Source organism: Canis lupus, chromosome 28 (genome assembly GCF_048164855.1).
Source record: "Canis lupus baileyi chromosome 28, mCanLup2.hap1, whole genome shotgun sequence".
NCBI lineage: Eukaryota > Metazoa > Chordata > Mammalia > Carnivora > Canidae > Canis > Canis lupus.
This window is the reverse complement of record NC_132865.1, coordinates 26,422,837-26,441,243: the sequence shown is the minus strand read 5'-3', so window position 1 is coordinate 26,441,243 and position 18,407 is coordinate 26,422,837. Positions and strand designations below refer to the sequence as shown.

The following is an 18,407-nucleotide window of genomic DNA, read 5'->3' as shown; positions in this document are numbered from 1 at the left end:
TCTGCTGATTGAGAGAATGAACAAATACATTTTAAATAATCAATATGTGTTCATTTCCTAGGGCTGCTGAAATAACACAAACTTTGTGGCTTCAAACAACAGAAATTTATTTTCTCTCAGTTCTGCAGGCTTGAAGTCCAAAATCAAGTGTTGGGCAGGGCCATGCTTCCCCAGAAGGCTTTTGGAAAGAAACCTCCTTTGCCTCTTAGGAGTTTCTGGTGTATCCCAACTATCCTTTGTGTTCCTGGCTTGTAAACTGCATCGCTCCAATCTCTGCTCCATCTTCAACATGGCCTCCTTCCCCACGTGTGCTGGCATCTCTGTGTGTCCTCTCCTCTTAGAAAGACATCAGTCATTGGATTTAGGGCCTGTCCTAATCCTATATGACCTCATCTTGATTATATCTGCAAAGATCCTTATTCCAAATAAGGTCACATTTTGAGGCTCCAAGTAGACATGAATTTTTGGTGGACACTATTCAACCCATTACACCATTCAATACCACAATGGATTGCCTTATAAAGTGGTGATCTTCTATTCCAAAAACGTTCAAGCAAAAACTGAGTAGCCAAAATGGATGCTCAACAGATGAGATTTCTATATCACCTCTGTGTGTCCTTTAAAACCGCTGTGGTTTCAGTTTATTCATCTGTATACTAAGGAAACTGATTTTTTCTTTTTTTTTAAGGAAACTGATTTCTATAGCCTCTTCTAACATTAGTGTTCTGATTCTGGGTCATAAATTTTCTTGATGACTTTTTACATTTTATAAATAAATATGGTATGCTAATACAGAGACCCTAAAATATTTCAATAGATTATAGCAAAAAGCTTACCTTATCAGTTCTGAAATAGGCAAAATAGTTTTTGTAAACTATCAGCCACCAAACTTACTTCATTTTCCCATAAATATGCAGCATATTCCTCCGTACATCAAAGCACTATACTTCCATTTTAATACACCACTTTGGATACCTACTATGTGCCAGTGAACAACCCACTTCTGACCCACCAACTTATTAACTAGCTAACTAGACCTTTCTCCATTGTTTCTACATAGTAGAAGTGTCATTTAATGGTAAGATTTTTAAAAACAGCTTTACTAAGTTCCCTTATTACAAAAGTGATGTATTTTTATTGTTTTAAAAAAAATCACAAGTACAAAGATACTAAAAATTACCATAAGTCCCAGTACCAAAGATGGCCACTGTTAACATTCTGCTGACCAACCTGTCAGACTTGTATGTATGCATACACTGATGTATATAATATCCTTCATGTCTTATTTACAAAAATCAGATGTTATATAAAAAATTACATAAACAAGCTAATACACATGCTACTCTGCAGCTAGTATTTTCCCCAAATTGTTGTGTGTATCTTTCCAAGATGAATAGAGATACATGGCATCATTTTACAGGATAGAGTTTTATGCTGAATTAAAACAACAGGGATCCCTGGGTGGCGCAGAGGTTTAGCGCCTGCCTTTGGCCCAGGGCATGATCCTGGAGACCCGGGATCGAATCCCACGTCGGGCTTCCGGTGCATGGAGCCTGCTTCTCCCTCTGCCTGTGTCTCTGCCTCTCCTTCTCTCTCTGTGTGTGACTATCATCAATAAATAAATTTAAAAAATTAAAAAAAAAAAAACATATTCTAACCAACCACCAGACTGGTGGGCACTGAAATAATCTAAATATCCATCAGTCCAGTGTTGCAAATTATTACCAAAATAATTTATGCACATTTGTTTTAGCAAATTTTTGCAACTGCCCCTTTAGACAAATTCCATGACCGCAGAAAAGGTAGTATTCATGCTGAAAATTTGGATTTGTAAAAATCTACTATCCTCCAACACTGAATCGAATGATGCTCCCAGATCCATATAAAAGAATAACTATTTTGTCACCCTCTGCTAACACTGGTTTTTGTCAGACTTTGCCAATATGAAAATAGATATCCCCCATCAAAAAATACTTTTTCTTTTTTTCTTTTCATTTTTTTTCCATTTCCTTTATTACTAACAAAGATAAACATGTTTTCCTACATTTGTATTTCTCCGTAGAGCTGAGTCTTCTGCCAATTTTCTAATGAGTAGAAAATTATTTTTATTTATTTTTTCCTATAGATCTTTTTTGTTGCTCTTCCTCCCCTCCCCCTACAGATCTTATTTCTGTTGCCCTATCCAAAAAATCCTTCAGGAATGAGACAAAGAGGTTTCCTCTCACCATTCCTTTTCAGTGCCACACTGGAAATTCTAGCTAATGTAATAAGACACACACACACAAAAAAAGGAAACATGGTATAGATTGAAAAAGACCTAAAACTGTCTTTGTTCATAGATGACATGATGTCTACATAGAATCTATAAGAACAGGACAAAAAACCCTCCTGGAACTAATGAGTGATGATAGCAAGATTAAAGGATTCAAGGTTAATATACAAAATCAACTTCACATACAAGTGAAATTTAAAATTTAAAACACAATACTATTTACATTAGCACTCCCCAAAATGAAATACTTAGGCATAGATTTAACAAAATATACACAAGATCTTTATGAGAAAATGACAATACTCAGATGAATAAAATCAAGAACTAAATAAATGGAGAGAAACTGCATCTTCATGGACAAGAAGATTTAATATTGTCAAAATGTCAGTTCTTCCTAACTTGATCTAGTTTCAATTTAATGCCAATCTAAATTCCGCTAAGTTTTATTGTGGGATGTCAACAAACTAAAGTTTACAGAGAAAGGCAAAAATATCCAGAATAGCCAACACAATATTGAAGAGGAAAAACAAAATTGGAGGACTAACACTACTGGACTTCCAGACTTACTATAAAGCAACAGTAACTAAGTATATTAAGATAGTGTGGTATTTGTGAAAGAACAAAGAGATCATTGAAGAATAAAGAGCTAAGAAACAGGCCCACAGAAATACGGCTAAACTAATCTTTGACAACAGAACAGTGGTAATCTGAGGCAAAGATAGTATCTTCAACCAATGATTCTGGAACAACTGGACACCCATATGAAAAAAATCAATCTGAACACAGACCCCACACTTCATAAAAATTAACAAAATGGATCACAGACCTAAATATAAAATATAAAATTCCTAGAAGAAAATATTTTAAAAACGTAGATGGCCTTGGGTATGACAATGACTTTTTAGATTACAACACCAAAGGCACAGTGCATTTAAAAAAATTGATAAGCTGGACTTCATTAAAATTTAAAACTTCTGCTCTACAAAAAACAATGTCAAGAGAATGAGAAAACAAGCCCCAGAACGGGAAAAATATTTGCCAAAGACACATCTGATAAAGGACTGTTATGCTAAATATACAAAGAACTCCTAAAACTCAGTAATATACAAACAATTTAAAAATGAGCCAAAGACCATAACAGACACCATATCAAAGATATACAGATGGCAAATAAACATAAAAAGATGCTCCACATATGTCATCAGCAAAATGTGAATTAAAACAAGATGCCACTATACACCTATTAGAATGGGTACTCTAAAACACTGACATCATCAAATGCTGGTGAGGTTGTAGAGTAACAGGTATTGTCATTCACTGCTGATAGAAATGCAGAATGGTACAGCTACTTTGGAAGATAGTTGGGTGGTTTCTTACAAAAACTAAACATACTTTATCCATATGGCCCTGCTAATCACATTTCTTTGGTATCTACCCAAAGGAGTTGAAAACTTATGTCCACACAAAAATCTTCATAGAGGTTTGTAGTAGTTTGTAGTAGTCTCATGTGCCAAAACCTGGAAGCAACCAAGATAAATGGTGATACATCTAGACAACAAAATACTTCTCAGTGCTAAAAAGAACTGCGCTATCAGGTCAAAACAACAAGGAAGAACCTTAAATGCATATTAAGTGAAAAAAGCCAATTTGAAAAGGTTGAAGACTGTATGAAACCAACTAAATGACATTATGAAGAAAGCAAAACTAGAGACAAAATATCGGTAGTTGCTAGGGGTTGAGGTGAAGGGATAATTAGGTAGAGTACAGAGGATTTTAGGGCAATGAAATTACTCTGTATGATACTACTAATAATGGATACATATTATACATTTGTCCAAACTTAAAGAATGTACACCACCAAGAGTGAACCCTAATGTACAGTATGGACTTTGCATGATGATGCTTTATCAATGTAGGTTCATCAATTCTAATACATGTACCTGTCTGGTGAAGAGTGTTGATAATGGTGGAGAGTATACATGTGTTGGGGCTGGAGGTATATGGAAAATCTCTGTACATTCCTCTTAAATTTACTGTGAACCTGAAACTGTTTTAAAAAAAAATTAAGTCTTTAAGAAAGGTTTGTTTTTTATAATAACTTCAATGTTTTTCCTAAAATTTTCTTAAAATGTTCACAATAAAGAATTAGAGGAAAAAAGTAAAATGAAGTAAAAAAAAAAATCGAAAAATTCCACCTCCTACCATTTCATACATAAAAGGCTATATAGAATGAGCAATTTGTATATAGGGAATATTATTTTATTCCTCAATGTGAAAAAAAGCTTTATTCTTAATTTTTAAAGTATAGGTGAAATACATCTTTCTTTTTTTTTTTACATCTTTCTTTGTAAAAGGTTATTTCTGTTGCACATAAATCTCATTTCATCAAATCATATCTTCCCAACTGGTCTATGATACTTTCAATAATCGTTTTATCTCTTATGTTTTAAGAAGTAACTCAGATATGTTTTAAATTGAGTGTGTTTCTACTCTAACTTCTTTTAAAACTCCCTGGACTATTCACAGATGCTTTGCTACTCAAAAAATAACGTTCAGTAAAGGAAGACTGCTACCTAAGGAAATTCAAAGGTCAATCCTTTCACAAGGCAGTAGGGGATATAGTGAGAAAAGCAACAAAGTTGGGAAGAATTAATCTCAAAACTCTAATTTCTCCATTGTCTAACTGTGGAATCTTGGAGAAATCACTTAACTTTTCAGAATCTTAATCATCAAATCTTTAAAATGACTTATATGATTCCTTCCAAGCATTAATATCCTGATTCCATTTCCAAAGAAGTCCCAGAGTGATTAAGTATGATGACCTAGGATTAGGAACAATCAAATACCGGAAAAAAAGGTTGATGTATGAAATATTATTTCTATATACCTATGAAAAATGGTTAAATATAGGAACAAGACAATAACAAGATGGGATATAGTAAGCCAGTAGTCTACAAACTGGGCCATGCATGTATAACCCTGAAAAGTACAAGAATATGGAGAGTTTCAAGAAAATTGATTTTTCAGCTCTCAACTCCCATATGTACAACTTTCTAAAAAAAAAAAAATTCTGATAACCCAATATATCAGTTTTCATTTACCTCCTCTCCCTTTTCATCTCTACCCCTCTACCACCTTACAAAGGAACCTGCAACACACAATCCTTCATGATACTTACTGTGGAGAGAGTGTCTAACAACATCTAGGGAGCCAAAAGGAGAATTCAAAATACCCACAGTGAGAAAGTCAATGATTCTAACAGACAGGGGTACCCAACTTTTTTTTTCAAGTAAAGGGGTCATCAATTCTTACTTCCATGAATATAGAAGTTAAGCCAAATCCAGTTGCTACCTGACAAACCATTAAAAATAATTTTATCACTTTGTTGTCAACTTTGAAGAATGGCTGGTACTGCTAAAATAAAGTACTTACTACTCATGATTTCTCAATACTTTCACTATTAAAGTAAAAGAGGAAGAAAGGCAATGCAAAACACCATATTTTCTGATAGTATTAATGGATAAACAATAAATATTTATGAAATAACTTAAAAAAGAATCCATTTCCAATAAAATTTTACTGTTTTAATACTTTTTAAATTTTATAACTCACACATTGGTTTGTGCACTGGTTATAGTCAGTAAAGCTGTATTGCTGAGACCAAAATAAATTTGAAACAGCTTTATGAACCAAGGAAATTTAATTTTTAATTTTAAAAAATTTTTCAAGATTTGAGAGAAAGAGAAACATAGCATGGGGGGAAGGGTAGTGGGAGAGGAAGCGGAATCCCCGGATGAAGGACTCAATTCCAGGACCCTACGATGACTTGAGCCAGTCAGATGTTTAATCGACTGAGCCACCCAGGTGCCCCCAACATAGTAAATTTTAAATGTTTTTAATTATAATTCTTTTTACACAGAACTCAGAATAACTGGGTGACAATTAATACAAAATGTTTTTTATTCCCATTCACTAAATTCATGAATGAATTTACTTTCATTGTAGAAAAGTATGATATGATTGATAAAATGCTTTTAATTATAAAAGATGGAGATAATGTATAGTGACAGAAAAACAGAAAGGAGTTCAAGAAAAAAATGAGGAATGTAAAAATTCTGACTTAAAATATTGTTCACATATTTTTTTAAAAATAATTATGGAAAATAATCAAGTTGTTAAAAATTCCCTGGATGTATTTTAAATTGTGATTTAAGTAACACACCAAAAATTATTCATTTACAAATACTGAATTTAGGGGAAGAGTTTTGTTTTTTTTTTTTTTTTTTTTTCAAGAAGGCTCCACACCCAGCATAGAGTGCAATGTGGGGCTTGAATCCATGACCCTGAGCAAGACCTGAGCTGAGATTAAAAGTCAGATACTTCACCCAGGCACCTCTCGATGAAAAATTCTTGATGTGTGAGAGGTATATAGCTTGTTTGTTTTTCCAGTTCTTTGAAGGATATATGAGCAAAAAAACTCTGAAAGTTAGAATGCATCATTTGTCCTAACCGTCCTAAGATATTGCCTACTGGACATGCCCACCTGGATGCTCCCCAGATACTTGAACTCAACATACTCAAAGTAAATTTATTATCTCTTCCCCCCCACCACACACACACACACACACACACACACACACACACACACAAAACCTACCTCCTCTTCCTGTATTTTTGTTACTAGCTTCATGATCTGGTCTCCCAGACTAAAAAAGTGAGAATTTTTTCTTACCTCCCACATCAAATCAATTCCTAGTCTCTAACTCCTAACTTTCTAGTTCTTGCACCACAGCCACTGTTTAAGATCTCTTCATAGGCTGTCATCAAATAGCTCTTCAAAACAAGAACTATACTTTTTTTTTTGCCAGAGTTGACACACAATGTTAGTTTCAGGTGTACAACATAGTGATTTAACAAGTTCATACATTATGCTGGGCTCATCACAAGTGTAGCTACCATCTGCCCCCAAACATCCCTATTCAAATATCAGTGACTACATTCCTTATGCTATGCCTTTTATTCCTGTGAATTATTCATTCCATAACTGGAAGCCTGTATCTCCCACTCCCTTTTACCCATTTTGCCCAACCCCTCACTCCCCTCTTCTGGCAACCACCAGTTTGTTCTCTGTATTTATAGGCCTGATTCTACTTTTTGTTTATTCTTTTTTTAAAAAAAGATTCCACTGAGTGAAATCATATGATATTTGTCTTTCTCTGACTGGCTTATTTCACTTAGCATAATCCCCTCTAGGGCCATCCATGTTGTCTCAAATGGCAGGATCTCATCCATTTTTATGGCTGAGCAATATTCCAGTGTGTGTGTGTGTGTACCAAATCTTCCCTTATCCATTTGTCTATCAATGGATACTTAGGTGGTTTCCATATCTTGGTTATTGTAAATAATGCTGCAAGAAACATTACCTTTTCAAATTAGTGTTTTTGTCTTCTTCAGGTAAATACCAAGTAATGGAATTATTGGATTATATGGTATTTCTATTTTTAATTTGAGGGACCTCCAACTGTTTTCTACAGTGGCTGCATAAATTTACATGCCCACCAACAATGCACAAGAATTGTTTTTCTCCACATCCTCATCAACACTATTAGTTCTCGTCATTTTTATTTTAGCCATTCTGGCAGGTGTATGGTGAGCTCTCACTGGTTTTGATTTGCATTTCCCTGATGATTAGTGATGTTGAGCATCTTTCCATGTGTCTATTGGCCATCTATAGGTCTTCTTTGGAAAAATGTCTATTTAAGTCCTCTATTTCTTAATTGGATTTTTTTTTTTTTTTTTGGTGCTGAGTTGTGGAAGTTCTTTATATATTTTGGATATTAACATTTATCAGAGATATCATTTGCAAATATCTTCTCCCATTCAGTTAGGTTGCCTTTTTGTTTTACTGATTGTTTCCTTCACTGTGCAAAAGCTTTTTATTTTGATGTGTTATTCCAATAGTTTATTTTTGCTTTTGTTTCCCTTGCCTTAAGGAGACATATCTAGAAAGATGTTGCTATGACTGATGTTAAAAAGATTACTGCCTATGTTCTCTTCTAGGATTTTTATGGTTTCAGGTCTTACATTTAGGTCTTTAATCCATTTTTATTTTTGTGTATGGTGTTAAAAAGTAGCCCAATTTCTTCCTTTTACATGTAGCTGTACAGTGTTCCCAGCAAAATTTATCGAAGAGACTGTCTTTTCCCTATATTCTCACCTCCTTTGTCATTGATTAATTGATCATCTAATCAAAAGTTTATTTCTGGGATTTCTTTTCTGTTCTACTGATCTATGTCTATATTTGTGCCAGCACCATACTGTTTTGATTACTAAAGCTTTGTAGTACAACTTGAAATTTGGAATTGTAATACCTCCAGCTTTGTTTTTCTTTCTAACAATAATTACACTTAAATTTACTTCTCAACATCTCCCATGGAGAGTGAAACTACTTTATTATTACAGAAGAGCTATACAAAAATACCTGTAATGCTTATTATCGAGTTACCCAAAGAAATTATAGAATCATGAAGTTGGAAGGAACCAGAGAGCCAATCCTCTTGACCATATCCTTATCCAAGTATCTTTCAAGCTACTGTTTCAATTTATAATCTCATGAAGTAGCCAGCTCTCTCTATGGACATCTCTGTCAGAGATCTGAGCCCAAATACAACTTGTTTCACTTTTTTCTAGATTTACTGTGATTTTAAAAAAGATTCACGTTGAAAGAAAAACACTGGTAAAATTACATACATTCTAAACAAAAAGTTAAAAAAATAGTTATAATTTAACATCCAGAGATGGCTTCAATTAGCATTTGGAGATATCACTGGCTTTATTCTTCCTTTTTTGTGAGTATGCATGGTATATAGATTTGACTTAGTTTTAAACAAAACTGGGACAAACTGTTGAATACTTGGTACTAAAAGTAAAGTAAGAGAAAATATTATTTTTTATTCAACTGCTACATTACTTTTCAGCAAATTTACAATTTATATCTACTAACACTGTATAATCTTGTTATATATTTATTTTATCATTCTTTTAGTTTGCATTTCTTTAATTATTAGTGTGATTAAACACAAGATCACCCAATTTCCCTACTGTTTCTACCTATTCATCGTACTCTACTCTCTGCAATAATATCTTTTTCCTATGTCATAAAAGGAAGTAGAAGAGAATGCATAGTCTTTAGGGTCAGGTCACAATGACACAGAGTTTAATCCATTTTCTACTATCTAGTTGTGTTACCTTGGACAAGTTGACAACTTTAAGCTTGTACCTTCTCCTGTATATTAGTGACTGCTCTCACAAAGTAGGAACAAGATGAGGCAATCAAGAATATACAACCAATCAAAATCTAAATTAATCCTCCTCTCTTTTTTCTCATTCCCAGGATAGTCCTTCACATACTAGAAGACAGCAATGCTCTATCATCTGTCACCAACCACTCCTCCACCTCCATCCCCATCTTCTTGGCCCAAATCCTGAGGTTTCCTTTCTCCAAGCTAAATGTCTCCGATTTCTTCACTCACATATCAAACAGTGTGCTTTCAAATTACTTCATCATCTTGGTAACTATCTTCAAAGTATGATTTAACTTAGTCATGTCCCCCTAGAAAGTGGCTCTAGAGTAAAATCCAGATATGATTTGAAAAGACCAGAAGGTAAGTTATCACTTCAAATAATCACCTCAAATCATCAAATGTGTCTTCCTTATCCAGATCTATGAGTCAACAAAAACCTACAATCCATAAACCTAAAAGACTAAATATATTCTACTCACCTTCACTGAGGCAGGCTAGGTTAAAAGTGAGGGTGTTGAACATGACATGCCTTTCCCAAAGTTCTCGTGATGCCCTGAGCAAATAATGTAATTTCTCTAAGGTCAGTTTACTCCTTTGGAAAAATGGTAAAAATGGGAGTAATAATACATAGTTTTTTGTAAAGATTAAAAACATTAATTACAGTATCTGTCATGTGAGGTACTCAATAAATGGAAACAGAATTATCACTGAAACAAGACTACTGCATCTTTATTAAGCACCATTTACCAAGTGCTTTACATGGTCCTGAGCTCAAGTTTGGTCTACCCAAAATGCGGATGACAGAGTAGGCTTTGCTCAAACTTAGTTAAACAATTAACAACTCATCTTCTTCCCCCAATTCTTCCTGCCCTGCTTTCTTCCTCTCCTCTTCTCTCTTGCCATCATCTTCAGAAAACCAAGAGCCCTCCCTACCAGCAGGTGGAGGCATAGAGCAGTAATCCAAAATTCCTACTCAAAATTACAAGCAGGAGAAACTTCTGATTTCAACCACAAGAACACTGGCACAGGTCCATTAGGAAGGAAACCTGCCAGCAGCCAAAATGTAGTTCTGCAAGCTTCAAAAGCTCATCTACAAATGTAGCTTTTGTTCCTTTCCCCATATACTACTACTTCATATACTAAATCTGAATGCAAATCGTGGATGTATCATTTATTTGTGACTAACCTTTGAAAGACATATTTGACAACAATATAAAAATCAACAAAGTCTATGTTACATTTAACAAGAAGAGGCTAGTTAAATGTGAGAGAGAATAAACACTCAATTTTCTCTCCATTCAAATTAATCGTAAGATAGCAATCTGTAGAATTAAGAAGTTTTAAGTTGTTTTTAAATTAGAAGATTAAAAATTAATTGTTGAAGTTTTCTGAAGTGGCCAAAGGAAGTGTAAGAATGCCCACATCTTAAAGATCTTTAGTCCAGGAATTTCTAACAAAATTAGATTTTACATAAACACAAACACACAGTTTTTGGAACAGAAAATTAAACTTTTTAAGATCTGCATGCAATGAGGGTTCTTTATCACGTAAGCTTCTTTAGTGTCTTTATTCCAACTAAATGGGTATTAATAGTCCCAGGCAAAAATCTGAATTAAGCTAAGCTTTGTAGACTTCCTCTTTCTTCAGCTCTTCTCTTCCCAAACTTGTCTCTATACTCATCTCGAGAAAGTTAATTCTCTAAAATTACTCTGGTCCTTCATGAAAAGAAAAGGGAGAAAAAAGGAAGGAAGGAAAGAATAGCTGAAACTTAGACTAAAGTATTAGCAGAATTCTTATCAAATCGCCTCAAAGAGAATGGATGGTACCTCTCCTTTCCACCCAAAGTGAGTTCCCTACTCTTTGTAACTCCTGAAAAGGGCTTAATATTTTACTGCTTGTAGGACATTTGTTTTCAAAAAAGAATTCCTGAATAGGCAGTATGTACAGCTGATGGAACTCCAAGCATAGCCACAAAATCTGAGCATAGGTCTAAAACCTCTTCCAATCACGTCGCACAGACTAAATGTGTTCCTGATGACAACTTATAAACCAGTAATTTGAACATCCTACTCCTCAATCAGAACACCACTCTAAATACACTACAAATTTACATTAATATTATGTTTGAATATATATTTGAATTATAGTATAAATATGTATTACTTCAAAAGTAAAAGCCAAAACATGATACTATTAAAGTTAAATCAAAGTATGAAACATTTCTAAAAACAGAAAAAATGAAACCAAGATCCCAACAAAACAAGTCTTTGGGCAGTGGACAGGGAGGAAGGTGGTCTCAGCAACTGAACCACTCCCAGGACATCCCACCGACTATTCACACTATCCCCTGTACTGGCTTCCGAATGTAGATTTGTGAAGAGACAACTACTATGGTAACAGTAATTTGAAATAATGCACATTTACAAACTGACATTAGATATGTAACAATCCAAAAAAAAAAAAAAAAAGATATGTAACAATCCTTACAAATGAGCACAAAATATGCAAATGAAATTTGACAAAAGAGGAAATGCAAATGCACAGAAACACTTGAGAAAGTGTATATTTTTGCTTAGTCCAAGTTGAAACAAACTTAGCCTACCACAATGCATCTACTAACACAGTAAAACATATCTGGAAATGTTTACACAACATTTATAAAATAATGTTTATTATAATAATTATATAGTATTACAATGTAATAATATGTGATTGGAGATGAGAAAAAGTAACATTTATCTTAGTACTATAAAAGGACAGAGCTTTCTAAAAACCCAAAAACCATTCTTACCTCTTGACCTGACCTAGTGATACCATTCTACAGACTTTATCAAACATGCATGAAGGTATTAAGGTTTTGTGTACAACATCAAGACCTGAAAGAATTCTAACTTTTCAATATTCAGAGAATGTGTTACTCATAGATCAACATGACATCACTACTCATGATCATTAAGTATACATAAAACTACATGGTACTCTGACAGTATAGTAGCTTCTAGTCATATAATAGCAACTAGTCATGCAGCTATATAAATAAAACTGAATTTACAAACCAGTTCTTCAGTCAGACTAGCTACATTTCAAGTGCTTACCTAGCTATATATGGATAATGACTATTATACTAGATACTGCAGAGAAAATTTCCATTATCACAAAAAGTTCTATTGGATAGTGCTGACCTACATAGCTTTCTGGACTATCTATCCTCTATCCTCCTCCCCCTCACATGCCAGATATTATAATTGATGTTTTTAATCTTTACAAAAACCCTGCAAGTAACATTACTCCCATTTTTACCATTTTCCTCAAGAAATACCTACATAATCTTCAGGCTTTGGCCTAAGCCTCAACTACTATGAGAAGCTTCCCCTGATTTATCCAGGAAATTTGGGTATACCTTCCTGTAGTCTCATTATGCCTTGATATCTCCAATAGAAAAATTATGTCACATATTATAGATCATTTTCCCCACCACACTCCTGTAAGCTTTAAGAACCAACTTTTGCCCAAGGGACTTTGAACTGTTCTGGCACATACAGGATCTTGACAATTTGTCATATACTAAGAACACTGCTAAAGACAAGAGACATATAAATTATGACCAGAAGTGAAAAATGTTTATATATAAGGAATTTAATACATCAAAGAAAAACTTGGATGGTTGGCAGGCTCACAGGTGATTTTTTTCCCCCCAATTACTAATTCGTTACATTTTCTTAGTACTCAACACAAGAGGCCTCATTCCCAGAAGGTATTTAGTAAATATTTGTGGAATAGTTTCTGTATGAAAAAAAAAAAAAAAGACACGAAGAATGAACCCTAATGTAAACCATGGACTCTGAGTGGTAATGATGCAGCCATGTCGGTTCAGCAATTGTAACAAACGTACCACTCTGGTAGGGGATGCTGCTAATGAGAGAGGGTATGCATGTACCAGGCCAGAAAGCATATGGAATTCAATTTTGCCGTGAATTTAAAACTGCTCTAAAAAGATAATGTCTTCAAGAAAGACATCCCAATATTTTGTTCAATAGTAATACATACCATCAATTAATGATAAATTTTAAAAATTAGATCACAAATTTCTAACCCAAAAAATATTTGTCTCCAGTCCATAGAAAATCTGACTAAAATAATCGCAGGTGCAGTGCTCTGGTGTGCTATTAACAGACTAACTCAACTTCCACACTTACTGAGCACCTATCTATGCAAAGCACTATGGACACAACAGTGAACAAGATAATTTCTGCTCTCACAATATTTTATCTAAATAAGAACTTTATTCTGCAAGATAAATCTTTAATCTCGGCTATCAACAGATATCCTAAAATGGCAAAAACAAGTTTCTTTTATTGTCCTGATTTTCCAAATAATTCAAAGAACTCATATTAACCATTTGAGAAAGTAGTACATGACCTAGTTTAAAACAAAAAGTTAATGCCTCATTTACTTGGCATTCTTGAGACAATGGTGTTCCAAAGAAATGAATTTTTCAGATAATTCACCCTTATCTATTTAAACACCAAAACTTACATTGTTTGGCATGGAGATTTTAAGTGGGAATATTTCAATATTTAAAAACATTCAATTAAATATGTTGACTAATAATTACTGTGTTGTACAACACTCAAGCTCCTAAACTGTATGTCCTCAGGGTTCCTTTTTAAGAGTTGCTGGCTTTAAAGAGTTTTTCTTCTGATCCCAGGCTTTGGTGTGTCTGCTGTCAATTTTAGCAAGTATCAATGAGAATTTGATTCTAGCAGCCTCCAATCCCTTCAAATTTGCTGCTGCTCGCAACACGTTTGTCAGAATTTTGCCTAATACACACACTTTGAAAGGATTATCAAATCTATATTTTAGTTGTTCAGGCTTCTGCTTATTTCCTGAATTTCTTTAAAGCGCAGTTACAAGTTCCAAACCAAGTTCGGGATAAATGAGTTACTGCTATACCTTGATAAAAGCCTTTACATTGTTTCAGATTTAAAACTGATGCTCAGAAATAATTTCATTACTAATTCACTCATCCAACAGTATTAAGTACCTATTATGAGACAGTCTCCAATATTATCGTGAAAATGAAGAACTGAAAGATTGCGAGTTTGAACATACTCTAAAATAGATTCAGAAAAATAATTTCTTAGCGACTAAAAAAAAAAGAAAAACAGGTTCGCGGTTTTTTTAAGTATTAAATGAAACTACAAAACCACCTCAGTTTTTAAAAATTTCTGTAGCTTTAGACTTAGAACTGAAGATTCAAGAGTTTTGATTTAACCAAACATTTATTGTATAATACTCTGAGTAAGACTCCCCAATTATTTTTTTCTATTACACATTCCCATCTGGCTTTAGTAAAATCACTAGTAACATACAGTTCAGTATTAAATGACAGTCCAAGTCTTGGTAATGATAAATACACCCATTACAGCCCATGGTAAGTTTATCATCATTTTAATGTTGGGCAACAAGGATTAGAAAAAAATGTTATAATTCAAGAAACTTTCTGTCCAGATTTTCATAAGTTCCTATATACTTCACTTAGTGGTATAGTTTTTTTTTTTTTTTTCAAGCTTTAGGAGTTAATAAAATATGGTGTGACTGTTCAATATTTGCTTTATCTGCCACAATCATATTTTTAAAATTCCATTACCCATTAAACCTAAGGCTAGGAAATGAGTCAAGAAGGAATAGGGCTTAAAATTGGTCCCTGAGGATTAATTAAGACAATGGTAAAACCCTCCTATCAGCCTTGTTTTAATGCTCTTGGAATCTTCTTTTTAATTCATTTTCTCCTCAGGGAGCATAAGTAACTTTATTTGTATTTTATAATTTTATAAAAGACCTTTTAATAAAAAGATCATCCTTACTATTTAGACTGAACTGGAAACAGGTATTAGTTATGGGCCTGTGATCTGAGAAAGTGAAATAATACTGGGAAGTGAAAAAAGTTACTACAGTTAAGAACCTTTAATTACTACCATTAAAAACCTTTCCCAGCAATGCATTAACATTTTTCTTCAACATTAATTTTGGAACCTGAAAATGATTTAAGGAGTACTATAAAGGTAGAGCATGGACCTAACTTTCAAAATAACAATGAGTATTATTTAAACTAATATGGTAACCTTAAAAGTTGGCTCTAACCTCATTAGCATACTATCTTGTCCCGTGAAATAAGCCTGATTTTAAATAAAAACAATTCAGAGGGAAATCCAGATGGTCTCTTGCTCTTTCTACCATTTAGGCAAAGAAGCAAATGACAAATGTTTACTGGACACACCTATCACGAGCAAAATCTCTACCAGGTGCTATCTACACTACCGGTTTAAAAAGATATGTATATAGACGTGGCTCAAGGTATTTACAACTTAACCGGAGAGAGGAAATATGCTTCACAGAAGATACTAATACTAACCAATAGGAAAAACAAATGCATTTGAATTCAAAATTGATCATGAACATATAACATTCTGGCAGCAGATACGGAGGGCACTTGACTTGGTTCAAATGTAAACAAAACTGTGTTTGCCTATTTTAAAGCTGGCAACAGAAATCACCCAGAACTAAGGAGCTGGGCCAACAGCATGACCATAGGACAAAAAAAAAAAAAAAAAAAAAAAACCGAAATTCTCAGGAGCAGCTGGTATTGGACCATTCAAAACAAAGTCTTCCCGTGAGTGTTCATTAGTAATTCTTCTGCTGAAATCTCCGTATCAAATAAAAAAAAAAAAAAAAAAGAACTGATTCCCGGCTATCAACTTTGTGAAAACCGAAGCTCCGGAGAAGCACTCCGGATACTTGTTTCTTTGATAAGCACTTAAAGGTCCACCCGCGGAGTAGCCGGAGCCGCCGAGGGCTCCGGGGAACTGGCCTATCGTCCGGGGCTCCGCAGGACCATCCGCACGCCACGCGGAGGCGAGGCGCAAACGCCGCACAGGTGTGTGCCCGGGGGCGGGGGGACAGGTGTGCCCGAGGCCACAATTAGGGTGCGAGGGGCCCGACCTCGGAGGGAGGAAAACAGTCCGTCCCGAAGCTTCGCCCGCCGAGCACGGAGGGGGCGGGCCTGCCGCAGGTCTGAAGGCTCCCAAAGCCCCCGCGCTGGGCGGGATTCGGAGGAGGCCGAGGGACTGAGGGTGCAAAGCCCCAGAATAAAGGAAAAGGCTCTCGAATCCAGGGGCCAGCCTAGAAACCCCCAAACAATGAACAATGCTGGGTCTGAGGTAAACAGCCGCGACTGGGGGTGTCGCGGAGGTGAACCCGGATGGGAAGAGGGAAACAAAAGAGAGAAGCCCCCGAGCGCGGGTCCGTGGCGGCGGCGGCGCGTACCTGTGAGAGTTGCCGGGGATTGGGGCATCCGAAGAGCGCGGAGCTGGAGCTGAAGCTGATGGCTCCTCGGCGGCTGAGGACGTGCTGGGGGACCGGCCTGTCCAGGGGCAGCACCGGCAGCTGGTAACATACTTCCATTGAATACGCCCGCCCTGCCCCCGCGCGGCGCCCGCCCGGCCGCGGCCGCCCGCCCCTGCGCTGGGAAGGGGCCGCGGCTCGGGGGCGCCGGGCCGAGGCGGGGGCAGGGCGGGCGGCCGCCGACCCCGGGCCGGGAAGCCGCGCTCACGCCTTCCCCGCCCCAACACTCCGCCCGGGCCGCCGGCGGGAAGACGCTGCGGCGGCCGCGGCGACAGTTACGGGGACCGGCGCGCGGCGGGCTCCGGGGTGCAAGCGGGGGCGGCACAGGCAAAGTCGGAGGGGGAGCCCTGCCGCCCCGGCGCTCCTCGGCCGGGAGGAGCCGGGGGAGAGCCGAGCAGGAGCGGAGCAAGGACAGGAGGAAGCGGTGCAAGGAAAGACTGCGGGCGCCAGCGGCGAGACCCGGGGTGCGCGGGCTCGGGACCAGCCACCAGCTCGGGCCGCCGCCACCGTCCTGCCCCTCCCCTCCCCCGGAGCCTGACTTCACTCCGCCGCCGGCGCGAGCCGGGCGTAATTCACACTTTGCAGCCGCGGACCGTGCGCCAACCACCGCCGCCGCCACCGTGACGTCACGACGCCGCGCCGCAGGCCTCGCGCCTCCGCAGCGCCCAGGGAGACGGGCTAGCGGCGGAGGGGGCAGCTGCCTTCCTCCTGGTCTGCCCTCTAAGCCGGGTCCCTTCCTCTCCTGCCGCTCGCCACCCGTCCTCTACCGCCCCCACGCCCTGTATCAGCGCGCAGCCCCCCCCCCCCGGCTGTCCCCTATCTGCCCTCCACCCAGGGCGCGTGCGCACGAGGCCCCACCGCTTGGGGACATTCTCCTTCTAGCTAAACTCTTGCTGTCGTGCGCGCCGAGGGTGTGGAGTGGGGATCGGCCTGCGCTACAGGCGAGATTCGGGCCTCCTGACCCCAGAGGCCCAAAGCACGCGGCGCACTCGCGGCGCCCAGCCGTAACCGCGGGGTCACCGCTGTGCTTCCCTCCTTCAATTCCCATTCTTGGGCTTCGCTGGGGTCCGCTGCGGCAGTGACGTCAGCGGGCCGCGCGGGCACAGTCCTCCCCGCTACGTCACCGCCAGTCCCTTGGCGGGCCCGGCTGGGGCTCCCCGGGCAGGTGCGGGCCCCAGGGCTGTCCTGGGCCAAGGGGAGGACAGGGGAACCGAGAAGGCGGGAGTGGGGGGGGTGGGGGCGTCCAGGGGTGGAGGGGAAACACCGAGACTGAAAGAAGTGCGAGTATGCACTGGAAAAAATGAGAAAGGATGATACTGAGAAGACAAAGGAAAAAGGAGCCTGCATGACCTTTTACCAAAAGTGTTTTTCTTTGTTGGCTTTGATTTTTAGAGCTCTTGACCTGGTTTGTAAGCTGAATATGTCAT

General features: G+C 37.8%; 1 protein-coding gene and 1 long non-coding RNA gene across 8 annotated transcripts in view; one reads left to right on the top strand and one right to left on the bottom strand.

Moving 5' to 3' along the window:
* PDE7A (phosphodiesterase 7A) overlaps positions 1-17,061 on the bottom strand; it is a 116,043-nt gene extending 98,982 nt beyond the window's left edge. Inside the window, exon 1 of the mRNA XM_072804432.1 lies at positions 16,903-17,061. Coding sequence (XP_072660533.1) covers positions 16,903-17,040 — 138 coding nt within the window. The 5' untranslated portion in view covers positions 17,041-17,061. The remainder of the gene's footprint in view (positions 1-16,902) is intronic.
* Positions 1-17,090, top strand: part of LOC140620334 (uncharacterized) — a 47,149-nt gene extending 30,059 nt beyond the window's left edge. For 6 of the 7 annotated variants that reach the window (XR_012020125.1, XR_012020120.1, XR_012020122.1 and 3 more), the window contains 2 exons: positions 9,666-9,843; positions 15,821-17,090. This is a non-coding gene — a long non-coding RNA (uncharacterized lncRNA). The remainder of the gene's footprint in view (positions 1-9,665; positions 9,844-15,820) is intronic. The other variant, XR_012020119.1, reaches the window with a different exon arrangement.
* Positions 17,091-18,407: the final 1,317 nt, after the last annotated feature.